The sequence below is a fragment of the Mesoplodon mirus genome (genome assembly GCF_964341445.2).
Source record: "Mesoplodon mirus genome assembly, chromosome: 15".
Lineage (NCBI taxonomy): Eukaryota > Metazoa > Chordata > Mammalia > Artiodactyla > Ziphiidae > Mesoplodon > Mesoplodon mirus.
The window spans coordinates 85,362,805-85,387,615 of record NC_138991.1 but is presented as its reverse complement, the minus strand read 5'-3'; the positions used below and the strand labels follow the sequence as shown (position 1 = coordinate 85,387,615).

Here is a 24,811-nt window from a genome sequence, read left to right as displayed (position 1 = left end):
CCCTGGCTGACTCCCACACCCAAGGCGGGGCTCTCCCACCTTCCCCCTGACCGGGGCCTGCACCTCCAGCCATGATCCAAAGCCACGCGGGTGCCCTGGGAGCACATGTTATGTTTGGAGGCTGCGCCTCTGCCCTCCGGTGTGAGGCCCAGGGTGGGGCACCCTCTTGGGAAAGGCCGGGGCACCGCCACGAAGCTGCAGCACAGGCAGGAGGGTCTGACAGGACCTGGCCACCCTGGCCCACCAGCTGGGTGGGGGAAGGGAGCGGGCCCAGGGTGCTCGCGTCACAGAGGGGACTCCGAGGCCAGTGGCGGGGGGGCGGGGGAGGGAGGTGGTCCAAGTTCACACAGGGACACCAGCCAGGCCACAGCAGGGGGTCTCCGGTGGAAATTAAGGGCCGTCAGAGGGACAGGCGCCAGTCATGGGGGAGTGGACTCACCTTAAGGGACCTAGTGTCAGCCACAAGCCCCGCCCCACCCCACAGCAAACATCAGGGTGCGAGGAACAGCATGGCCTCCTGGGCTGTCTTCACACGCACAAGCTAGAGACTAAGCACAGCGGCCGCAGGCCCTGCCGCTCCCTTCCGCACAGGTCAGAGGCAAAGGGCAGATGAGCCCCTGCCGCCCCTACCTGCAGGCTGCTCCCCTAAATCCTCAGTCAGACCACGCCACACGCCTGCCTAAACATCTCCACCAGCAACGAGCCCTGATTCACCAGCCTGGCCCCCGAGGCTCTGCAAGCCGGTCCGCCAGCCCCAGCTCGGCCCCTCCTGCCCCAGCCGGAGCCCACCTACCACGGTCCTCAGGCCGGCAGGCCCACCCCCCACCTCGCGCCACCTCCTCTCCCGCCTGATCCCCTCACCCGCCCCACGTGCGGAACACAGCTCGCTTGGAGCTGATGCTGAAATCAGTGCACCTACACACACTCCCTCAAGGAAACCCCTCTTGGGGTGAGGAAGCCAGGGAATTGGGCCCAGGGCAGGCGGCACCCCCGCTGGGGCCCCGAGTCCACCCAGCCTGGCAGCGCGTGAGGCCAGGGCTCACACAGTCATCGGGGCTTGTCAAAGAGCTCGCGGGCCTAGACCACCGCCCGGGGGGCGCCAGGACCCCCACTCCAGTTTGCCAAATGAGAAAACTAAGGTAAGATAAGCGTCACTGGCCAAGCAGGATCCTAGCACCTGGGGCAAGGCCGGGGTGGGGCACAGCTGAGCTCACCGCTTTTCTGGGAAACGTGTCAGGTGCCAGGGCCTGGTAGGCACCCAACAGGCATAGCCCCCGTCCTCGGGGCTGCCTGGCTGCTGCAGGAGGCAGGGGCTGGGGCCTGCTGGATGTGAGCCAGGCCATGAAAAACAGAAAAAGCAGAACAGGCAGGAGTAGCAGGGCAAGTCTGCAAGGGCACATCCTCATCCAGCAGGTCAGGGAAGTGCACTCTGGGCAGAGGCCACCACAGCTGACAGTGCCCAGAAGGCGCTGTGCCAGGCCTGGGCACCCGGGAGGCGCATTTGGATCTCCTACAGCTTTGATTTGGTTTGTTTTTTGTTGTTAGGTTCTTATTTTTTCTTTTCTCCTTTTTTGGTTATCTTTTTTTTTTTTTCTAAACCACGAACCGTACTACCTTTATAATTAAAACACAAACCCAGAAACCTGTCAGTAGCTCTTCTCAGCCAGCCGTGGGAGGCCCCTGGCCTGCTCCCAGCTCTGCCACGTGAGAGCCAGTGCATCTCCCGCAGGCCCTGCTTCCTCTTCTGGGAATGTGACATTTCCCAGTCCCTCCCAGCTGTCACGTGGGAGAAGGGCCGGCTTATGGTGATGCTGCGGTCCCTGCTGGTGCCCAGTCCCCCAGGAGCAGAGGTCGAGGGGAGGGACACCCCGGGTGTCGCCACCAGGAGGCAGAACCGCCTGCTGCTGGACAGAGGTGTGGGGGAGTGGCTCCTGCCCAGCCCAGACGGGCGGCTGGTCTCGAGGGGAACCAGAGGGCTGGGGTTCGAATGCTGCTTTGCCTGGTTCTAGAATGTGACCGTGAGTCAGTGGCCCTGTGCCTCAGTTTTCCCGCGTATAGAACAGGGACAGTGGCGTCACTCCCTTACCTAGCGGGGCTGCTATGAGATGAAATGAGCTAATACCCATAAAGACTTAGAACAGTGCCTCCGTGGGGAGCCCTCAGGGTGCTGCTCCCAGGCCAGCTCTACCCACGCAGCCGGGGGGGCTGGGGACAGGGAGCCGGTGTCCCAGCTGCTGGAGGGGAGTCCAGGCTGCTCACGGACAAAGTGAGCGTGTGCACTTTCACGCCCACCCACGCGCGTTCATGCCCACACGTGTGCACTCACACACACATCCTGACACACACGCACGTGACGCTGCCGCCCCTGAGCTCCCGGCAGCAGTGCCAACAGCAGCCTGTGGCTGGAAGCTCTGTGGTCTTGGGGGGCAGGCGGGGGGGGTCCCCAAGCACCTGGGCATAGGGCCCCTGCCAGCGGCGGGGAGCGGCGAGAGGCGTCAGCCAGCCGAGGGCAGCCTAACGCACAGGCACAGCCACCCACCTGGGGGCCCTAAAAGTCACAGCCCTGGGGGAGAAGCCTCCTGTCCCACCCCTGCCTCACGGGCTGAACAAGTGACAGGCGGGGCAAGGCAGGCCCAGCGTCGGGGAGCCCCAGGTCCAGGGCCTTGAGGGTGAGAGTGTGTCCCGGGGCTCCGGGAGGGGTACCTGAGGGCAGGGGAGTGACTTCCAGAGGCTTCCCTGAAGGCAAGGACAGGCAGAGACCCAGGTGCTGTATGTCACCTCTTTAGCCCAACACACAGGAAGCCAGGCGTCCGGGCAGCTGGGGTTCCGCCCCCTGCCCTCCTGTTCTGTCTGCCCAGCTCCAGAAAGCCCTTCCTGACTGTGAGGACAGGGCCCCGTTTCCACCATTTAAGCGCTGGGTCTGTCTGCCCACACCTCCCCTAGGGGGTGCTGGAAAGGCCTCGCTAAGCTCATCAATTTAGCTGGGGTGGTGCCCCCTCTGGCCCTGAGGCCTGGCCCACAGTGGACACTCAGAAACACGGGGCCCCTGCCCCCTACCCCAAGCTCTGACAGGCTGGGGCAGTTTTCTCTCTGACAGGACGTCTTCCTCCGGGACGAGGCCAACCTTAAACCTGGACCCCACCGGGCTGCTTGTGGGCCCCTGGCACAGCCCCAGAAGGCAGGCTGTGGGGCCTCCACCAGGACAGCCTCACTCAGCCCTGTGGAGAGGTCACAGCACCCTCTTCCTGGATGACACAGGGTCCCAGCCCACTGCTGCAGACCAGCAGGGCCCACGTGGGTGCAGGAGCCAGCCCTGGGGCGAACGGCAGCGGGCAGCTGCTTCCTCCCGCCCAGGGGCCCAGGGGGCCTGGCCTGACCTCTGCCCTCGTCCAGAGAACAGCCTTCCCCTGGCATTCCCGTGGTGGCCCCGCCTTCCCTTTCAACAGCTTGGCGTCCCCTCTGAATGGGAAATGTTTGATCAGCATCTGGGCTCTGACCAAATGGAATTTTCCGTCTGTGATGGAAGTGATGTCAGCACTCAGTCAGGCGAGACAAGGCGCTGGGGCCCGTATCCCAACCGCGGGCCACAGCGCTGGCCGCCCGCCACCTGAGCGCGCCTCAAGCACTGCACTGTGAGGACTTGGCGTGGACACACGTGCACTGGGCTGGGGGGGCCCTGTCCACCCACCCCTCCCGGCCCTCCGGCTGCTGTTTCTCAGCCCTAGACCACCCCACCGTTCCCAAGGCCCTGCAGCCCCTGCCGTGGAATGTATCCACCGAGGAGGCCCCTGCCCGGCCCTGTGTCCAGGCGCTCCCCCCAGGCCCTAAGGCCCCGAAAGTCCCCACCGGCTCTGGAAACACCTGATGAACCAGAGCTCAGGGTCTGAAGCCTCACTCCATCCCAGTTCAGGCCCAGGCCCACATCTGAGGCCTATCAGGGGACCCAACAAGTCCCTGGCCTCCAGCAGGTCCTCCCAGCCCCGGCGAGGGGACAAGGGACAGGGGCCCGAGGGCAGAGGTGGTCCCTGTGAGGCTCAGCGGGCTCCCTGGGCAGGTGGGTGGTCCCAACAGGGTGAGCGGACCCCCAGCTCAGCCTCAGACTTGCTGGCAGTCGGGCTACAAGGGGGCTATCCAGCCGGCCCTGTAAGGGGAGGGCCATGGTGTGTCGCCAAATCTTACTAATAAAAGCCCGTGCAGCAGAGGCTGAGCCCCATCGCAGCCGGGAGGCCACGGCGTGAGAGAGCACAAGGCTGCAGGCCTGTCCCCGCCACGACCTGCTGCTGCACACCCCCCCACCCGCTCTGCTCGTGGGCACAGCCCAGATGTGGGTTGTCAGCGCATGGGTACGTGCACCACACAGCGCTGGCTCAGGCTGCACCAGGAGGCCCCAGGCCACCAGGGCGGCAGGGCCACGCGTGACCCTGGGGCAGCACCTCCACGTGTCACCTGCACAGGCAGCTCAGCTAGGCGTCCTGGCAGCACGTGGCATGGAAGCCTGCGAGGGAGCACGCCACACGCGGGGAGCACATCAGCAGCACGGACACACTGCCTGCTGAACACGCACCCCGGCCGTGCCACTAGCAACTGACCCCGAGAGCTGGCCTGTCCACTCAGCCCCTCTGCAGGCCACCACGAGCCCGCAGCCAGGCTGGGGAGACACCGCCCCACGGGGAGACCCTCACGGAGGTTCTGATGGGAAGTATGGGCCTATGGCTGCCCCAAGCACAGCACCAGAGGCCGCTTCCCCGCCACCCTGCCGTCCCAGTGGCAGGGCCTCCTTGTGGGAAATCACGTGCACCCAGGCGCCGGCGCTGGCAGGGAGACTTGGGACCAGCAGTCCAGGGGTGACTCGGGTAGGCTCCGGGACATCAGGCTCTTCCTTCAGGTCATGTGCTAGTGGGGTGGGGCCGGAATCCCAGCCCGGGGGCGTGACCGCAGGCTGAGGTCCCACCGCTGCCGGCGGATGAGAGGGACTCGAGGGACTCGGGAGGGCTGTGTGCCTGCCAGAGCGGGAGCCCCTGGAGAAGGGCTGCCCCCCCGCCGCTCGGGCCCTGCCTCCCTCCCCCTGTACCAACTCTCTGGGAGAGGTGGCCTGGCCAGCTGGTAAAGAGCAAGGCTCCAAGAGGAGGCAAGTCCAAATTCCACCAGGGACCTGGGACTTCACCAGCCCGCACTCCTGTGTCCTCACGTTGGTCACACCGGCCTCTCTGGAGTAGCAGGCCGGACTCACCACGCACAGGGCCTCCGGCCCGGAGCTGGCCCCAGACTGAGGACCATTAGCACACATGGTGTCCATACTCAGTGCCAGGCCTGGCCCTGGGAATGGGGGGCATGGGACCCGCAGACACAGCTCCTGGTGGGCTGGCATCTCCCAAGACCCCAGCAGTGCAGGCGTGGAAGCACAGACTGTGGGAACCAGGGAGATCGGGGGAGGGGTGCAGAAGCTTCAGGGGGTGCCCTAAACTGCCATTACAGGGTCAGCGGGTGCCAGCAGGGCACGGTGAGGTGTGGGGTGAGCACTCCCAGAGAGGGACAGTGTGAGTGAGGGCCCAGCACCAGGTCCAGGCTGCAGACCTACGTCCTGGGGGGCCCTGGCAGCTGTGACCAAGGCAGGGGTCAGGCCTGAGCCTGCAGCCCCTGACAGCGGAGCGGCAGCTCCAGTAGATAGGGGTGGAGTGGGAAGGGGGAGCCATGGACCCCTCCAGTGCCTCTGGGGCTTGTCCACCCCAGCCCTGGGGCTGCCAAAGGCCCTTCTCCAGAGGAAGAGACCAGGTCAGGGCATCCAGGAGGCTGGCAGCGTCCCACACCCCAAGGCACCCTCTAGGAACCCAGAGATGTCCTGGCTGGAGCCCTGGGCCTGGGAGAGGAAAGGGGAGGGGCACCAGGCTGAGCTGCTGCTACAGCTCCTACGTCTGGGGTCTCCCGCTGGGAAGGACGCACCCCACATGGCACTGCCCCCTCCCCTAGCGCTGGCCCTCTGCCTCAGCACCCACTGGAGCCAAGCTACACACACGGCCTTGTTGGTCCCCAGACCACCCAGGGCAGGGGTGGCCCCCATCCCCCAGGCCAGGGGTGGCCCCCATCCCCCAGGCCAGGGGTGGCCCCCATCCCCCAGGCCAGGGGTGGCCCCCATCCCCCAGGCCAGGGGTGGCCCCCATCCCCCAGGCCAGGGGTGGCACCCATCCTCCAGGCCAGGGGCCTGGGGCCAGAAGGGACACCCAGGGCCCCCACACTTGAGTAATGGAGACAGGGTGTGAGCCAGCACAGGCCTCCTGAGGAAAGTTCCAGAAGAGGCCCCCTCAACCCCTGGGCCAGGCTGGCTGGGTGCTGAGGGCCGTGGAGCTGAGCCGGGTGTGCAGCCCGCTGCTCCCCAGCCCGAACACACTTGGCTGTGGCTCCCAGATGCCGGCCAGAAATTAGAAACAGATTTTCCACTGAGCCAGGCTTGGGTTTCACGAATTCCATGATGGTGAGCTCGTGGCCATGCCTGGAGAAAGCACAGCCAGCGGCCAGCACGCAGCAGCCCGGGAAGGGTCCAGCTCTCTGTCTAAGTCCCCTCACCCTGAGGTCCTAGGTCCAGGCCACCAGGCTGCACACAGACACACTCCAGCTGCACCTCCCATCCTCACGGGCACACACCACCCTGCCCCGCCAGGAATCACCGGGACACAGGCCCAGCGAGGCGGGACTTGGGTGAAGCCCCAGAGAGAAGCTCTGGTCGGTCACCCCCCAGGCCCAGCACTCCCTGCTGCCCTCCAGGCCTGTGGGCCACGTGGAAGGACACCGAGGCCCCCTCTCCTGCCGCCCACGCCCCGCCTGCTGGCGGAGGGAACAGACACCAGAGAACACGGCGCCGGCGCGGCCTTCGAAGCCGCGAGCGTGTCTATTTCGGTCCCGGCGCCCTAACACGTCCCCCAGCCTGACACCCAGAAAACTCTGCTCTTCACCAGCCCGTCTGCAAGCGCCTCTCCACCCGCCACCCCTGGGGGCGCACGCGACAGGCCTCAGATGTAGCCAGGAGCTACCAGACGGGCAGTCACATCCATCACCCAGACCAGAGCCCAGCCCAGGGCTCGTCTCCACCCGGGGGCACAGCCCAACCCGACTCGGGGGTCAGCAGTCTGGAGGGCCCCTCACAACGGTCACGAACCCAGCCCAGGGCGCACGGGGCCAGAGCGGGGGAGCAGGGGAGCCGGGCAGAGTGGCACCACGCCTGGCACTCTTCTCAGAGGCAGAAGCAAGGGGCCACTCAGGCTTTGGGCAGCCCGGCCTCACCCCATGCCCTCGGCCAACACAGGACACGCCTGGCCCTAGAGGGTGCTGTGGACAAAACCAAGCGCCCTTGGCACACCTACCGTCCAGAGCCCACCTGCCCCTCTGAGGGGACCCAGCCTCAGCCAGCCACCTCCCAGGAGGGGGAGGGGCGCACCAAGCGGGGGCTGCAGCCTGCGTGTGTGCACAAGCCCAGCGGCACATGAAGAGCCCAGGCCCTGAGTGGGGGGCAGTGTGAAGGGAGGTGGCGCCCCCCCGGCAGCCTGCCCAGCCCACGTGCAGACCCTGGCACCCCTCAGCTCCGCCAGGCCCAGCCCAGGAAGTCACTTAACCCTCCCCTGGCCCTGCTCCCTGAGGGCACACCGGGCGCCTGCCCTGACTCTGGACAAGAACCAGAGCAGCCTCAGGGCCAGCTGGCACCAGGCGCAGGCCCTGTCCTGCCCGACACTGGGCTGGAGGCCTGGAGGCCCACTGCAGCCTCCAGCAGCCCCGTCCGTGGCATGCGCTGCCTCAGCAGGTGTCCGCGGCGCACGGGCCCCTCGGGAGTCCAGCAGGGCAGGTGCAGACCCAGTTCTGGGGCATCTGCATCCCCTCTGCAGCAGGGACCCCCGGGCAGGCCTGGGACCTTAGCCACAGGTGTCCTCTGCAAAGTACCGCCCACCTCTGGCAGTGTGCGGCTCCCTGCTCTGGGCGACGGTGCCTGGTGTGTGCCATGAGAGCCTCGCCACGCTGAGCTGCAGCAACCCGACCGTGGGTCTGGGTCCTCACCCTCCCCAAGATCCTGGGAAGCCCCTGAGAGCCGCCTGGGGGCCATGTGTGTGTCCCGGCCCAGCACAGGGCTTAGGGTGGGCTCCCCGCAGATCCCAGGAGGCAGCAATGGGCGCAGCCAAGCACTCCTGGGTCCTGCTGCACCCGCCCTCTGTCACGTGCCCCAGTTCCTCGGGGGCCACATGGGGCACTTTCTCTCTCTGTGATCCAGTCCCTGGGCTGGATCAGATTCGGTTCTTCCTCTCCAGCCAAGGACTCAGCAGAGCTACCTTGGCCAGTGGGGGTCTGGTCCCAACACCCTCTGAGCCTTCCTGGACTAGCACCTGCTGGGGGGACCAGACTCGGAAAGCGCACAGGGGCTGTGGCCGCAGGCAGGGCAGCGCTGGGCTGGAGCTGAAGCCTGTCCGTGTCTCCCAGCCCACTGATGCTGGCTGGGCAGGGGCCTCAGTTTAACTTCTGTAGTGTTGCTGTTTGGCTTCCCAGAAACAAACAGCGTACTAAACAAACGCCATGAGCCTCTTCGGTAGAGCAGCTGTAGCTTGGGGGTCAGAGCCACAGAGCACCCAGCCCAGAGCCTGACCAAGAGTCCCTGGTCAGAGCCAAAACAGGCGCCCTCCCAGCTGTTTTGTCCCCCAGGCAGGGCAGTACAGTGCTGGGGACAGAGCTGGTCATCGCATCTTCAGACCCGAGAAAACCAGGAGACCCAGAAAGGCCCAAAGATGGGGCCTGGCCGCGCAGAGCCCACACCAGCACCAGGCAAGAGTTTGGCCCCAACCCCTACCCCTCAGCAGGTGTAGACCTGGTGGCAGAGGCAGCCAGCAGCCTCACCTCCCAGCCAAAGGGCCACGTGACAGTCGGTTCTCCCCAGCGCCGGGGCACTGGCTAAGAGCGAAACAGACAAAGTTGATTTTGCCTGGCAGGGGCTTCCCTGCCCCCCCACCAATGCATAGGCCCTGCACCCTCACAGCTGCTGTCCACGCAGGGCGTGCTCTAGAAGCTTCCACGCAGCCCCTCAATGTGCTCTGTTACATTTGGCACGTTTCTGTCACTTGCAGCCTCAGAATCCTGACTGGTGTCGTGGGATGCTGGGCAAGCACCAAGAACCATGGACCAAGGATATGGTCCAAAAGACATGATGTTTAAAAGCAGGTGACAAATTCTAGTCTTAGATGGCACCCCTCCCCAGGTACAAGCGCATGGACAGATTCCAGCTAGAGGGACTTTTTTTCCTGTCTCCACACTCTTTCCTATTTTCCAAGTGTTCCACGAATGTGTCTTACTTTCATAAACAAGAAGAGAGGCGATAAATGCTGTTTTTAACCAGAGTGAATTTCCTCCTGATTGTGGAGATGGTGCCAACGGAGCCAGCCTCACTCACAGGCACACGCTGACCCTGCTTGAGTCACAGCATTACACCAGGGTGCTGTGGTCTCTGCTAGGAGACTAGTGGCTCCTGTGGGTCCTGCCTAAGTGGCCTTCCAGGCTAGCCTCACACAACCCCGGGCACAGACCACTCACCAGCTCTGAAGCAGCATGTTCAGATCAGAGGGACTCCCTTATTTTGGGCTGAGGGCCAGGCTTCTCTCTGCCTCAGGGCCTTTGCACAGGCAGTTCCCACCGCCTAGAACGCTCTTCCCCAAGGTCTCTGCACAACCACCTAGGTCTTATCTTTAGGGTCTCGATGGGAACATCCAAGCACTCAGGGCTTTAATGGGAAACGGGCCCCACACACTGGGCCGATGTGGAAGGTGAGCTGGTGTGCCCACTGCATGCCAAGCTCCAGGCAGGTCCTCGCCTTCTGGTCGTTCACAGGCTGGCTCACTGCCTCCATGGCAGGCAAAGCAGCGCCTCCTACAAGAAGCCTTCCCTGACTGTTGGACTTCCACAGGCCTAGTCCTGCCTGACCTGATCACGGCACCACCATACCAGGCTGCACTGTTCTCCGGCTCACAGCTTCCAGTCTCCCCTTAACTGGTGGAGACAGTGAGTGACAACGAGAGGGACTGAGGGCGGAGAGTGCGTGTGACCTCTGCCTCCGGACACCAGAGGTGTGGGAGGCTTGGGAGGGGGGAGTCGGAAAGGGCTGGTAGGAGTTAAGGGGGCAGATCCCCACCAGGTGAAGCCCAGAGAGGTGGATGGACCCACCCAAGGTCACACAGGTGGGAAGCTACAGAACTCGAGCCCAGGCTGGGCACCCCGCAGCCAGGCGCCCACAGCCGGTCTGCAGAGAGGGCTCTGAGACTCTCCCCCCACCCCCCGCCTGCAGCCATGACAGCCCTGACCTTCACCATGGAGGACAGATTGGCCTCAAGCCACATCAGGTCACAGGCTATGCAACCACCAGGGAGTCTCCTGCCTCCTCTGGGCCTGCGACCCCTCCACTGTAAGACGAACGTCCCGCCCATCAGCTGCCCCAGGTTTGGGGAGCTCCTGGCATGCTGGCAATAGCCCAGTCCCAGGGGAGCCGGACCGGCAGCCAAGCAGGCAGGTGCGGGGGTGGGGCGGCACCGAGCAGACCCCAGAAGCCGCCTGCCCCTTCCAGCACCTGCCAGCCCGCAGATCCCATCAGGCCCCACAGGACGCGCAGCAGCACCCTCCTGCAGTCTGTCCATTCAGCAAACAGCACGAGCCCCCAGGAGACAGAAGTCACGGCCAGGGAGCCCCTCCTCTCCAGGGTGGGGTCCTCAGGAATACGGAGCCAAGAGAAATCACAAGCCTTTAGGATGCAAAACCCGATCCTTGCTCTTGCAGAGGCTCCAAGCCCCTAGCCTAGGGCCAGCCAGGGCTCTGAGAGCCCGCAGAACAGTCTCAATCAGCACCTAACCCCCCAGTCACATCCCCTGCAGGGGGCCAGCCGTTGGGGACTCAGGAAGCCCCTGTCCCCCAAGGCTGACTCTGGCTCCTAGCAGGGGCAGGGGCAAGGGGCCTGAAGCAGGATTCCGGCCCTACCACCCACTCGCTATGTGATTCTCAGCCAATCTTCTCTTTAAGCCTCAGTTTGCTAATCTGTACAATGGAGACGACTGTCCTCATCTTCCAGATTTGTGTGAAAAAAGGCTAGCGATAGCCCCAAACAGGGTCTGGCCCACGGGGTTCCCAGTGGGTTTCACCGGGCTCCCAGCAGTGGATGGTGTGGGCAGGAAACAGCGAAGGTCAACAGCTGGTCTCCCCAGGCCATACCACCCCTCTACTCCGGCGTCAGGCCCCCCCTTTCCCCGGGGCGGCCTGAAAAGCAGAAGCCCCTCCCCAGCTGGCCCAGCCCACATGTGGGGAGAAGACTGCCAGGCCCCTGCAGCCCAGGTGGGTGCCAGACACAGACAGGCTCCCAGGCCAAGAGGGGTGCCCCAAGTCAGGAGGATACGGGGCCCACCACCCACCATCGGGATGAGGGCGGCCATCCCCCCACAGCTAGGAATGCTCCCCCAGGGGAGGCAGGAAGAGGCCCTAGGCCAGGGCCCACGCCAAATCATCGCCCACCCACCCAGAAAGGGAGCTCTTTAGGCTGCACACCCAACACAGAGCAGGAGCACGGGGCCCTCACTTCCCTACCAGCCCTGCGAAGAAGGCGCACCAGCCCAGATTCAGGAATGAGACAGTGAAGGCTCAGAGAGGTCAAGTGCTTGCCCAAAAGCACTAACACAGGAGGGCAGGAGCAGGGCGACTCCCAGGTCCTCCCGGGTCCGGCTAGCTCCACAGCCCTGAGCCAGCAGCGAGGTGGCGGGGGACGGAGCCAGGCTGCTTTCCACACCGTGAATTATTCAGCAGCTAATTCTGCTCAGCGGGGAGAGGAGGAGAGAGTGAGTCAGAACCTCCCCCGCGGCGGAAACCAGGGCCCTCTCAGGAGCAAAGGGCCCTGCGGGAGGCCGGGCTGAGCGCAGAGGGGCCTGGAGGCCGCAGGCATCGGCCCATCGCTCACTTCCCACCGCATGTCCGGGCGCCTCGGAGGGCAGGAGGGATGGCAGTCAGTTCAACCGTGGTGGGCAGCATGGGCAGGTGGCAGCCCACGGGCCAGCAGGAAAGCTCCACGTGGGTCACAGACACCCCGGGTACCCCTGGAGCTTCAGAACTGACAAGTGGCAGAGAACTTGCTAAAGTAAGGTACATTGTCCTGTTCTGTGGAAGCAGGGCCCTGGGGACAGGTGTGGCAGAGCCGCCCCAGGTGAAGTTCCTGGGGTGCACAGAGGAGTGGTGTTGCCCTCACACTGGTCAGCCCCCCAGGGCTGGGCTTCTAGAACACGGGCGTCCAGTTTTATAAGAATCCTGCTGTCCCTGGGTGTGCATGGGCTAATCCCTAGCCCCCTTTCTAGTCTGCTTAGAGACAGATGAGCAGGGCTGGGGGACCGGGCACCATGTGAGCACTGAGGCTGGGGCGGCAGGCTCCCCTGCAGAGCTGGGGTGCTTCCGGTTCTCCACCTCTGGACAAGGGAGACCAAAGAGGAAAGAGCTCTGAACTGGAGAGGGGTGACACAGTCCACGGATACCGGACTCCCAGGCCATCTTACGAGCAAAGTCGTTCCCACCCCACCCTGGGGCTCTGCATTCATCACCAAAGAGGAACTCAGAGGCGTTCTGGGTGACCAGGCACCCCAGTCACTGGGTGTGTGGAATCTGGATCCCCAGGCAGGAAGGAAATGTCCACAGCCAGGTCCCTTGCCCTGCACTCAAACAGCAGTGGCTCAGTGGCAGGGGTGGCGCTTGGGCTTGGCATGACCCCAGACCTAGGGCTCCACTGGTACAGCCTGGTTACTCGGGGAGAGGGCTGCGAAGGGTCCGTGCCACTCCCCAGCTCTGCCCAGGCGCAGCCCCTTTTCCAGCTTTCCAGACTGAGGCCAATCTGGCGTCCCTGTGGCCAGGCCTCCCTCCCTCAGGGCTACAGGCAGCCAGGTCTCTGGGCAGGCACTGTGTGTACATCCCACAGCTTGGCCGCCCAGCACGGGGTCATTACCAGCCAGGGAGGGCTGGCACCTACCCAGACCACTCACCCACCAAACGCTTGGCAGTGAGTGGGATTCCCCAGCTGGGGGTGAGGGGTAAGGAATCCCCACCTGGCTTCACCCAATGTTCTCAGGCATTGGCTGTGGTCTCAGGGCCCTGGGTCCTCTGGGTAGGGAGCTCTGCCTGGAAACACCCCCAAGCCATCCCTGGTCAGGAGCCTTAGCAGGCACTGACAGCTGGCAGAGGGGTCTCCGTGGAGGGCAAGGAGGTGGCTCCTCCCAACCCCAGAAAGGAGGCTCTTAGTGGCTCCAGAAGAGAAGGCTAGAATCTGCAGGGCTGTGGACCCTCTATGGGGAATTGGGCCGGGGGGGGTGTCCTTAGACTCTCAAGCAGGGGAGACCTGTGACCCAGGAGGAGGCTCTCCAGAAGAACGGGTGCTGTGACCCACGAGAAGGAGTGGGCCATAATCCTCCATGGAGGGTGGGGAGCCTTTAGGCCCTCAAGGAGGAGGGAACCATGACCCTCAGGGAGGAAGGCTCAGGACCCACGGAGGAGGAGGAGGCCGTGACCGTCGGTGGGGGATAGGGAGTCTTTAGACCTTGAAGAAAGAAGGGGCCGTGACCCTGGGAAGGGAGATCGTGACCCGCAGGGAGGGGGGCCGTGACCCTCGTAATGGAGGGGCCGTGACCCGAGATCTGACCCCCGACCCAGGGGGCCCGCGTCACCTGCTGGTAGTCGGTGTCCTCGGGCCGGAACTGGCTGCTGGTGGTCTCCCAGTGCAGGTCAAAGTGGGGCAGCCGGTGCAGGAGGCTCACCCACCAGGGCGCCGCGTAGCTGACCCCGGCCATGGCGGGCCGGCGGCTGGAGCGCGCGGCCGCCGCGGGGCTCCCTGGCTGGCCTGGGGCGCAGGGATCAGGGGCCCGCCGACCCCGGCCTGGCCTCCCGCATCGCCCGCGCGCTCCTGGGTCCGGCCCGGCCCGGCTCGGCCCGGCTCGGCCCGGCTCGGCTGCACTCGGCTCCGGTCGGCCGCCCGCGCCCGCCGCCTCTTTGTTCGCCGCCGCTGCCGCCGCCGCCGCCGCCTCCGCGCGCCCCCGCCCACCGCCCGCCGCCCGGCCCCCGCGCCGCCATTGGCCTGTCGCCCGCCGGCCCCGCCTCCCGCACCCCCGGCCCGGGCGCCCCGCCCCTCCCTGCTCCCGCCCCGCCATTGGCACGCTGGACGAGGCTCCGCCCACTAGGGTCCCTGCCCCAGGCCGAGGGGCGCCTGGCGGGGAAGGTGCTGAGGACCCGCAATCCCGGCAACGGGCTCTCCGTCCGCTGCACGTGGAGCTGCGCTTCACCCGGGCGCTCGCTCGTTGGTTGGACCTTTGCACGTTCACTGAGCTTCTGCAGGGACTGCCTGGAGGGGCTGGGCTGGCTCCTCAGCAAGCAGCCGTGGCTCACACGCAGACTGCGGCGCCGGGCAAGGGACCCAGTGGCCTGTCTGTAAAATACGGATGATTTGGAGGCAAAGCCTGGCTTGGTGACCTAGAGCTGTGTGATCTTGGGCAAGTCACTTAACCTCTCTGTGCATCAATATCCTCGACTGTAAATAGGGAATACAATGACTGTAAAATGCTCAGAGCATCAGAGTGTGACCCAGTCCCAGTAAGTGGCCGGTGTGAGGGGTGGGCATAAACTCAGTTCCCTTTGGGGAAGGTTGGGTCTTTTATCAAGACCTAGAAGAAAGACAGTGCCCTGTCCTGGCATCCTTGAGCCTAGAAATTCAGGCAGCTGCCAGGGAGGGCTGAATATGGACCTGGAAGCCACACAGCCACACTTCCTAATGGGGCGTCTTCATGTGTGTGACTGAGATGGGGACCCCATGAACAGACAGAGGAGGCTGGAAACGCTCTAGGTGCTTGGCCCAGCACACCCCTCTCTGTGTACCCCAGGGGCAATGGGTGCATCCTCTTGGCTCTGGCTCGTCACCACCTGGGGGCATCATTTCTGGACCTCCTGCATTCTGAGAAACAGGTCTCCACACCCGGGACTCTGCCGTCTGCCATGCTTGGGCTCGACCAGCTCTGTGGCTGGGCTGGGTTCCTGCAGGCAAGGACAGCTCTGGGCAGTGGCTTCCCAAGAGGCCCGTCGGTCTGCTCACCTGACTGCCCTGACTTGCCCGTTTTCCTGTGATAAGTCTGGGAAGCCCCAGTGGGCCTCCTGCAGACAGGCAAGCACGGGACAGGTGGGGAAAGAGGCCTTTGCAAGGCTATGGTTTCCACTCTGCGATGGGTCACAGACACCACCTGGCTGGGGACTAACAGCCCTGAGCTCCTTTCCACGTTCCAAGAAGCTTCACAAAATTGTGCGTTTTCCTCTGGTAGGGCCAGAAAACCAGACCCAAACATTATATGAAATGGTAACTTGGGTGTACGGGGTTGAATTATGTCCCCACATAAAATATGTACAAGTCCCAACTCTTGGTGCCTGTGACTGCGATCTTATTTTGAAATAGGGTCATCGCAGGTGTGATCAAGGTACGATGAAGTCATAGGAGATTATGGAGGGCCCTAATCCAATGGATTCTCTCCTTACAAGAGAGAAATTTGAACATGCGTTGCAGAGATACAGAGACACGAAGAAAACACCATATGAAGGCAGAGGCAGAGATGGGAGTGATGTGTCAAGAAGCCAAGGAACCCCAAGGATTGCCACCAGGAGCTGGGAAAGAGGCCTGGAGCAGACCCTCCCTCACAGCCTCAGAAGGAACCAACACTGCTGACACCTTGATCTCAGACTTCAGTCTCCAGAATTGAGAGACGAGACACTTCTGTTGATTAAGCTGCCCAGTGTGTGGTCCTGTTATAGCAGCCACAGGAAACTCATACATCAGGCTGTTCAGAGCTTCCGGTTGGCAGGCATTCTGTGTCTCTGATTGCACAAAATGGCAAAGGAGCTTGTCACTGATTAATATTTGCAATGTGTTTGGTGGGTGAGACATTTTCCCACAGGGATCCATGGAGAAAGAATAATAAAGGAGGTCCAGGGTGGAGAAAAGGAGGGACCCACAACATGCAGTTCTGGAAAAGCACCGCCAAAGCCTCTACTGGTGGAGCCTGAGCCTGAAACCTACTGCTGCTTGAGGTCCAGTGTTGGTGAGAAAATCCCCGTGGAACTGAAAAGCCCCTGGAGAATTGTGCTTTCCTGTGGGTCAATAGGATCCAGGGGGGCCCTGGGGTCTGACGCTTGCAGCGTGCGATCTCTGCATCTTTACTCCTGTCCTTGATCTGCAAAACAGGGTTCCTGCGGCCAGGCACCAGGAGGTCGAGGGTTAGAGAATGCCAGGTGGCAGGGGTGGGGCACAAGGAAGGCCTGCCGCCACCCCACGCCCCCCTCCTTTTGCCTGGCACTCACTGGCTGGAGCTGCAGTGGTTCTTCCTGCCTGTCCTGGGTCCCCTGCAGCTGGAAACTGACTTTAGCCCCACTCTACAGATGGGGCAGCCGAAGCCCGGGTCCCACTGTTGCTCAGGGGGTACAAGAATCACCACCCAGTCAGGGAACCAGGATTCAGCCTCATGCTGTTGCCCGCAGACTACATGACCTGAAATAGGGCTCCAGTGGCTGGAGAAGTCGGAGAGGACTTGGTCTGCAGTGCTGGCCACTGACCAGCACGCCAAGGGACATGCCTTCAATGACCTTGCAGTGTGACTCGGGGAGGTGGCCGATGGAGAAACGGCTAATCTTCCCCCAGCTAAGGAAGCAGCCCAGGCAGCGATAAGGAGCCACAGCCTCTCATCGCCTCCACCATGGGGACCCGGAGCCGGGGAGCCCAGAAGGCCCAGCAGGGCCAGGCCTGCGTGGGCAGGAAGGCCCAGCTGAGTCACCCTCAGTGCCCACACCCACGCTCTCCTCCGGCCTCAGCCAGGTTCCCACATCACAGAGCGGGTGATGAGGGTGTTTTCGAGGCTCAGAAGTGAAGAAACTTGCCCCCAATGGACACATTCAAGCAGCAGGCAGATGGGCCTTGGTTTCCTTTATTTGAAATGGGACTAAAAATAGTCCCACCTCCTGGGGAGGTCATGCGGTCCAGGCCATGTGCGGAAAGCCAGGCCGTATGCCCAGCTCCCGGGATGCTCCATCTTTGGACACTGTTCTTTTCTTGCTCTCACCCAGGTCTTCTCAGCTCCAAAGCCCAGGTCTTTTCCTTTCTTTTCTTTTTAAATTAACTATCTCCTACTCCAAGTCACAGGGCCTCTGAGCCCCAGCCTTTTCATGGCTAAAATGGGTAGAGTCCTGCTTAGCTCATAGCAACGCGAGCGTTATGTAAACTGACATGACACCGCAGCACTCTTCACAACAGCCAAAAGGTGAGAACACCCCAAATGTCCATCAGCTGGTGAACGGGTCAACAGAATGCAGCACCGTCACTCGGTGGAATATTATTCAGCCATAGAGAGCAATGAAGCACCGACACCTGGTACAACATGGATGGACCTTGAAAACACAACACTCAGTGAAAGGAGCCAGACACGAAACCCCACAAATGATCCATTGAAATATCCAGAGTAGGCAGACCCATAGAGACAGGAAATGGATTAGTTGTTGCCAGGGTCTGGGAGAGGGGAAAGAGGAGGGGCTGCTTAATGGGTGAGGGGTTTCTTTTGGGGGGGGATGAAAAGTTTTGGAAGTACGTAGTGAAGGTTGTACCACATTGTGAACAAAGTTAATGCCGCTGAATTGTCCACGTTGAAATGGTTATGCGCATTGTGTCACAGGTACAAACGATTACATGTGCAAGGGCCTCACTCAGTATCTCCCTGACCACCTTCCTTCTTCTTTCTTCCCTCCCTCCCCTCCCTCCCTCCCCTCTCCTCCCTCCCCTCCTCCCTCCCCTCCCCTCCCCTCCCTCCCCTCCCCTCCCTCTCCTCCCCTCCTCCCTTCCCTCCCTCCCTCCCCTCCTCCCTCCCCTCCCCTCCTCCCTCCCCTCCCCTCCCCTCCTCCCTCCCCTCCCCTCCTCCCTCCCCTCCCCTCCCCTCCCCTCCCTTCCCTCCCTCCCCTCCCTCCTGTGAAGTACAGTCTGTGAGCGAAGGACAGGGATGAAAAAGTCTGCAAGGAGTGAGCACTGAGGACTGAGCTGCTTGGAAGCATCTGGTAGAAGCATCTGGAACAAAGGAGGAGGCAAGCCAGGCCAGGACCTCCCCAGGGTCTGTTCTCCAGGCCAGGAAGGTGGCTGGGTTGAGGCTCTTGAATGGTTTGTCCCAAGACCTGTAGGCGCTGGGAGAAAGGCCAGGCAGGGGATGGGTGCCAGACCGTGGGTCGGAAGCCAGAACAATGGAATCCCCTGCGTTTGGACCCTGGCCAGCGAGATTCACATTTTCCATGGAGACAGAGCTCTCGTGAGAACCGGCAGGGAGAAGGCAGAGCCGGATGCTGGCTTTCCCCAGCTCCCGCTGAGACGCACAGCCAGCCTAGCGCCCGGTCCCCACAGACACCTGGCCACAGGAAAGCCACAGGAGCGCTGCTTTCAAGCTGGCCGTGGTGGAACTGCCCCATGGCTCTGGAGGCTGGGAGAGATGCCAGCCAGTGTGGTCCCTGAGCAGGCCATGGGAGCCAGCCTAACAGACCCAGCCAGAATGGCGTGCACACCTCTGGCTTGCCTAGCATCACCTATCCAGCTGCCTCGCTTATCCAGAGAGCGCCCCCCAACCCTGGGAACCAGGAAATCAGTAGGGATGGCCTCTGGCCTGCCAAGGATGCTGTGCCGAGTACCAGCACGCACCCGTGGTCTCTCTCAGAGCTTCCTTACCCTTACTTCACACTCAGTACTGACAAGGCTGGTCCCTGCATCCCAAGCCCAAGGCAGATCCAAAGCAGCGCCCCAGAGGAGGTAGCCCCAAAGTTACATGAAGGGAGACTGGCACCGGATGAAAAGGAGTCGCAGAGACACCCTCCCCGGGTGGGTTCCTCATCCCTGCCCACCTGCCCTGCCCAACCTGGCATCTGTGATGAGTATTGTGCCAAGCTGTGGGACCTGGGCTCATCTCAGGTTTTGCCACCAACCATGAGCCCTGTGGGGACCTATGTCGCCCTCAGGGTCCTCAGTGCTCTCCAAGCCCGGCTTCCCCATCTTACAGCAGGGGAAGCTCAGGCTCCAAACCACAGCCTTGACTTGTGAAGAGAGCAGGAGCTGTGTTCAGGAGGCCGTCTTACTCCAGGGGAGAGGGTGACTGTGCGTGCACACCGACATTTGCACAAACACCTTTCGTGCCCAGAGTCTCACTTAATTCTTGCGCAAGGCGGGCAACCACAGTCCCTGTTTTAAGAGAAGGAAACAGAGGCTCAGAGAACTGGGTGCAGAGACAAGATGGAAACCCCTGTCTTTTCTTATTTCTGGTTTAACTCTCTCCCCAGTGCAACCCGCTAAGTGATGTATTTTTAAAAGGCTGATGTGTTGGTTATCTACTGCTGCATAATGAACCGCCTCAAACCTTGGTGGTTTCAAGCAACCACCACTGTTGTCTGTTGGCAGCTCCGGGGGTCAGCAGCTTGGGCCCAGCTGGGTGGTTCTTACTCTGTCACCCAGAGTCACACATGCACCTGCAGCCATGTGGCAGCTCCACCGGGGCTGGGTGGTCTCAGCCGGCCTCATTCATGGCCGGTGGTTGGTGCTGACTCAACGGACCACGTGGCTCCAGCCAGCTACCTCGGGCTTCTTTAGCCGGCATCTCAGAGAGGCCAAGCCAGAGGCTTGTGTCCCCTTTAATAATGCTCCGTCGGCCAAAGCCAGTCACAGCCGAGCCCAGGGATAAGGGGCAGTCAGGACAGAGCGGGGTGTGGCCGGGGCCGTGGCTGCAACCACCTTGATTCAGTGGACTCCCCAAAGCGGGAAAGGTTTCTTCAAGCTGTGGTGCTCTGGGGGCTGTTCTTTGGTCAGCCAGTAAGTTCCCTTCCACCCTGGTGGGCTCGGGGAAGGGCTGGGTGTGGGCAGCTGGGAGAGGAGGGTCCTGGAGGCTGAGGTGCGTATGGGCTCCTCCTGGCAGCCTCACGAACCTCCACTCCATCTCCGGGAGCTGTGGGTCTCTGGCCCTCCGTGGGCTGGGGTCTGTGTCGGTGACCAAGGCTAGCTGGGAAGGGTAGACCAAGCATTGCACTACTCCTGTGCTTGGGGAGAGGGGACGCCTTTCCGGGACTTTGGAAGCAGCCCAGTAGGGCCAGGAGGAATTGGAGTCCCCCCATCCCACCCCCTGCCTGGGGCCGTGGGAGGGACAGACGCACACTTCCCTCTCCGGAGCACACCCCCCACCCCCGCCAGCTGCTCCCATGTTTGGGCTGCCTGGTGACATTGTTTCCCCTCCAAGAGACCCTTCTACCAGGCAGCTTTCCAAGCCTCGGTCTCCGCGTCTGCAAAAGGAGGACAGTCCTACCTCCCTGCCCGGTGGTCCCAGGGTCACGCTGGAAAGGGGGTGCTCACAGCTGTAGCCCAGCTTCCTTCCTCCACTGTCACCTGTCCCCCAGTGACCAGCTCAAGTCACTCACCCCACAGCCGGGAAGTCTTTGCCTTGCCTGCTAGAGGCCGGCCACTGGCTCCCATGTGGGGGACACTGGGTCCCCAGATTCAAAGCCGGGCCTGGACAGACCTCGTTCTTGCACGCGGGGAGGCCTGTTGCACACTCAGGGGGGCGTCCGGGGAGTCAGGGTGAGCCAGGGTTGTCTCTCCTGGGGAGCCCGGAGGCCTCCCGCTCCCCAGAGAGATGTGATCCCTGCCTGGGCTCCGAAAAGGAAGCCCCTCGTCCAGGCCACCAGGAGCTCGGACTGGAAGGGCTGTGCCCTTGGTCCTGAGCTTCTCCCCCGCGCCTGCGTCTCTGTGAAGGACTCTGACCGTGCCGTGCTCCTGCTGGCCTCTCCCTGGCTCCCAGGGCCTCAGGACCAAGTCCAAGGGCACCCACATCTGTCCCTGCTGCCCCACTCTGCCCCATCTCTCCCGGAGGTACAGGGTGGGCGGCGGTCAGGTGAGAAGCAAGGCAGAGGCTTCCGGAAGCAAAGCCATGGTGACGACCCATCACAGCTGGGCCCTAACACATGCTCCACGCGTGTTTCCAGAACAGACACCATCGTGGTCTTAGCAACGCTGGCCGGCATAGGCCCGCCCAGGCCACCCGGAGACACGGCCATAGTCACTCCCTTTTTACAGATGGCTAACAGGCTCACCCCAGGTCACCAGCCAGGATGGTTTGGACCCTCAGCCCGGATTCTTCTGCCTGTGGGCCCAGGGACCGTTTCCTCCGCAGACGTCCCAGCTGGGTCTGCAGAGTGGGCATGGGGCTTGTGGGGAGCAGGTGGTCCCAGGCTCGCCCCCTCGTCTGCCCAAGGCTGAGGCCCAGCTCTGGGGGCGCACTCTGCTATGCAGCCGCCTCCACCTTCCTCCCCACTGAGAATCCCAGAGGAGGGATGGCTGCGCCCCGCCTGCCGGGCCTGCTCCCCCTCCGGGGGCCTGGGCTGCCCTGAGCGCTCTCCTCTCTGGGTGGGTGGCGGGGAGGGGGCTGGCTTCACTGGGCTCCGCTGGGCCCTGGGTGGGGGGGTTCCTCACCAGCCCTTGGGCCATTGTGCTGCCCTCCCGGCTGCCAGCCAGCCTTCCACCTTCTGAAATGCAAATCCGACTCCGCCATTCTCCTGCCAGCAGCCCTTCCCTGTTCCCACGGCTCCTGGGGTGAAGGCCAAACTCCTCGGCAGAATGTGCAATAGTCCCCCGCCCCCGCCCACCCCGGCCTCCGCTTCCCTCCTGAACTCCGTGGTCCCCGGGCCCCAGCTGCCCCGGTGCCGTTTCCGGCTCTGGTGGGGGAGGTGACGGCTGCTGTTTCCCTCGCAGGAAGAGCTGCCTCCCCACGGGCTCAGCCTCAGCCCCTCATTCCTTTTTCTGGGCGTGTGGGGGGAACAGCCTGTTCCTGACCCTGTGGCCACCGCCCCCCACACACCATGCCCCTGGGCCTCTCCCGCGTGGGCCCTCGCCACCCTGGTGAGGGGTGCTCGGCTAGACTTCTGCCCACTTGGGGCCCAGCACCTGGGCAGGTGGGTATTGGGCAGGGAAGGAATTTCCTCCAGTCCCACAGAGCTCAGCCTAGCTGAGAGACAGACTCGCAAGCAGATGAAATACCCCTTGATGCTGTGCACAAAGTGCCTTCCTCCCTCAGTGCCGGGCACGAGGCAAACGTGCAGGAAATCTTAAAGCACACGAAATGAGCTCGCGTTGTGAGAACACAGAGAAAGGAGGGGCTGACTGCAAAGAGCCTCTCAGCAGCGGGGGCCGTGGGGGCTGGCTCGGTGGAAAGGACATTCCTGGCTGGGAAGCAGCTCATGCAAGGGGCCAGCTGGAGGTGGGGAAGGGCCTCGTGTTTCTTGAAAGGCCGGGGGATGGGGGCCGAGCTGGGGCATGGAGGGAATCCAGGGTGCCCCGTGGAATCTAAATGAATCTGTTGAGCAAGGGGAGAAGGTGTGTGTTTACGGAGGTGGGGAGGAGGACCCAAGGGCCTGACGCTGGAGGGAGACGAGGAACAGGAAGGAGAGTGCTGGCCATCCCACGGGATCTATCCTTCTCTTCTTCCCTAGTAACAGGCCCTCTCACTTTTATTGAGCATACTGCCATCTAGAATAAAAGACAACATTTCCAGGCTCCCTTGTAGCTGGATGTGCAACTATGTTCTGACCAATAGGATATGAGTGACGTCCTCAAGTGAGGGGATGGCCCTTCCTTCCTTCCTTCCTGCTTGCTGGAATGCATATGTTGTGGCTGGAGCTTAAGCAGCCACTTTGGACCATGAAGCCTTGTGTTCAGGAGAGGGGAGCAACAATAAGAGCACAGGTCTTTGAAAATCATGCAGCTACCATATCTCACCTGTACTGCTTTCCTTGGGGCTTTGGAAACTTCTAACTTGTTTGCGTTACTGTTATTTGGGGTGTTATACTCCAGCCCGACCTAAGTCTAACAAATGGAAGGATGGCTCGGATTCTGAAGAATCCACTGAGACAGAATGCACAGAGCTTGGCTGCTAATTTGATGGGGGGACAGGGGAGTGAGAAGGAGAGTCAAGACTCCCTCTGAGATCCTATCTTGGGAGGCCGGTAGAATCCTTCACTCAACATGCATTAAGCACTTCTTTGTGTGCTGGGTACTGTGTTTGCTGTGCGAATATACAGGTGAATCCCATGATCACCGTCTTCACGAATCTCTCGGTCCAGTGGGGGACGGAGGATACAACGGAAGAGCACCGATGGAGGGAGGTAAGCACCTCAGCCAAGAGCGCTGGGCCCCTCATTTATCCATTCTGCACGGTTATTGAGCACCTACTGTGTACCACACACTGTGTTAGGCCTTGGGAACAGCAGTAAGCATCACAAACTCAGTGCGGAGTTTATCTTAGAGAGTCTGATAGGGGAGTCAGACAACAATCAAATAATCTTGGCTTTACACAGAGAAGCAGAACTCTGCTTAGTGAATCCCTGCCGCGAGCGATTATGCCAGGGGCCGCAGGAGGCCCTGAGGGGATTCGTGATGCACCAGCCACATCCGGGTTGGGCATCTCCAGGGAGCAAGGTCTGCTGGCTCTCGTAGGGCAAGGCACCGTCCCCAGCACATCCGCCACGTTCCTGCCCCCTAACCCCAGGCAGCAGTGGACAGCAGATGGGGCCTGGCCAGGGTGAGTCTGAGCCGACTGGTTATGGGGGCGCAGCTATTCAGGGGAGGCTGAGGTGGTGGTTTGGGCTGTTGTGGGCAGGGATGGACATGGAGAGGAGTGGACAGACGTGAGCCGTACTTAGGAGGTTAAGTCAATAGGATTTTTTGTTGAAGGATTGGAGATGGTGGCAAGGGGGTCACGGATGACACTCCGCACCCAGGTGTCCGGCCTGTGCACATGATGATGGGGTGGATGAGGAGGGCTGTGGGTGAGCCTGCTTGGGAGGGGAGAATTGTGTCATTTAAAACACTTTTTTAAATTGGGGTAAAATACCTATAACAAAAAATTCTCATTTTAACCGTTTTAAAGTGTCCAGTTCAGGGGCATCAAGTACAGTCACACTGTCGTGCTACCATCACCACCGTCCATTTCCAGAACTCTTTCATCTTCCCAAACTGAGGCTCTGCCCCCGTTACGCACTAACCCCCCTCCCCCTCCCCCAGCCCCGGGCCCCCACCCTCTACTTTCTGTCTCTATGGACCTGGCTCCTCCAGGGCCCTCCTAGGAGTGGAGTCACACAGTATCTGTCCTTCTGTGTCTGGCTTATTTCACTGAGCATCCTGCCCTCAAGGTCTGTCCACGTTGCAGCAGGCGTCAGGATCTCCTTCCTTTCTGAGGCTGAGTGATATTCCACTGAATGGATGGACCACATTGTGTTTGTCTATTCATCCATCAATGGACATGGGCTGCTTCCACCTTTTGGCTGCTGTGAATAATGCTATGATCTGTTTGAGTCCGTGTTTTCAACTCTTTGGGGGTGTAGGCCCAGATGTGGAATTGCTGGATCATATGGTAAGTCTATATTTAATTTTTCGAGGAATCGCCATACCGTTTTCCACTGTGGCTACGCCATCTTAAATTCAGACCGTCAGGACATGGGATTCCAGTTTCTCCATATCCTCACCAACAAACACCACTGATTTTTTTGTTTGTTTATTTTTATAGTAGCCATCCTAATGGGTGTGAGGCCGGTGAGTGTAGTCCTGGACAAGGTGAGGTGAGATGTCGAGACATCCAGAAGGAGATGGTAAGGAGGCGGCTGGAGAGCCAGGCATGGAGCGCAGAAGACAGTTGGGCGAGTGAGCTACATGCGGATTCTGCAGCCATCCGCAGGGTGGGAATGACCG

General features: G+C 61.8%; 1 protein-coding gene across 4 annotated transcripts in view; it reads right to left on the bottom strand.

Moving 5' to 3' along the window:
- Positions 1-14,023, bottom strand: part of TTYH3 (tweety family member 3) — a 28,590-nt gene extending 14,567 nt beyond the window's left edge. For 3 of the 4 annotated variants that reach the window (XM_082645303.1, XM_082645304.1, XM_082645302.1), the window contains exon 1: positions 13,701-14,023. In XM_082645303.1, the coding sequence (XP_082501429.1) occupies positions 13,701-13,823 (123 nt within the window). In that variant the 5' untranslated portion in view covers positions 13,824-14,023. The remainder of the gene's footprint in view (positions 1-13,700) is intronic. The other variant, XM_082645301.1, reaches the window with a different exon arrangement.
- Positions 14,024-24,811: the final 10,788 nt, after the last annotated feature.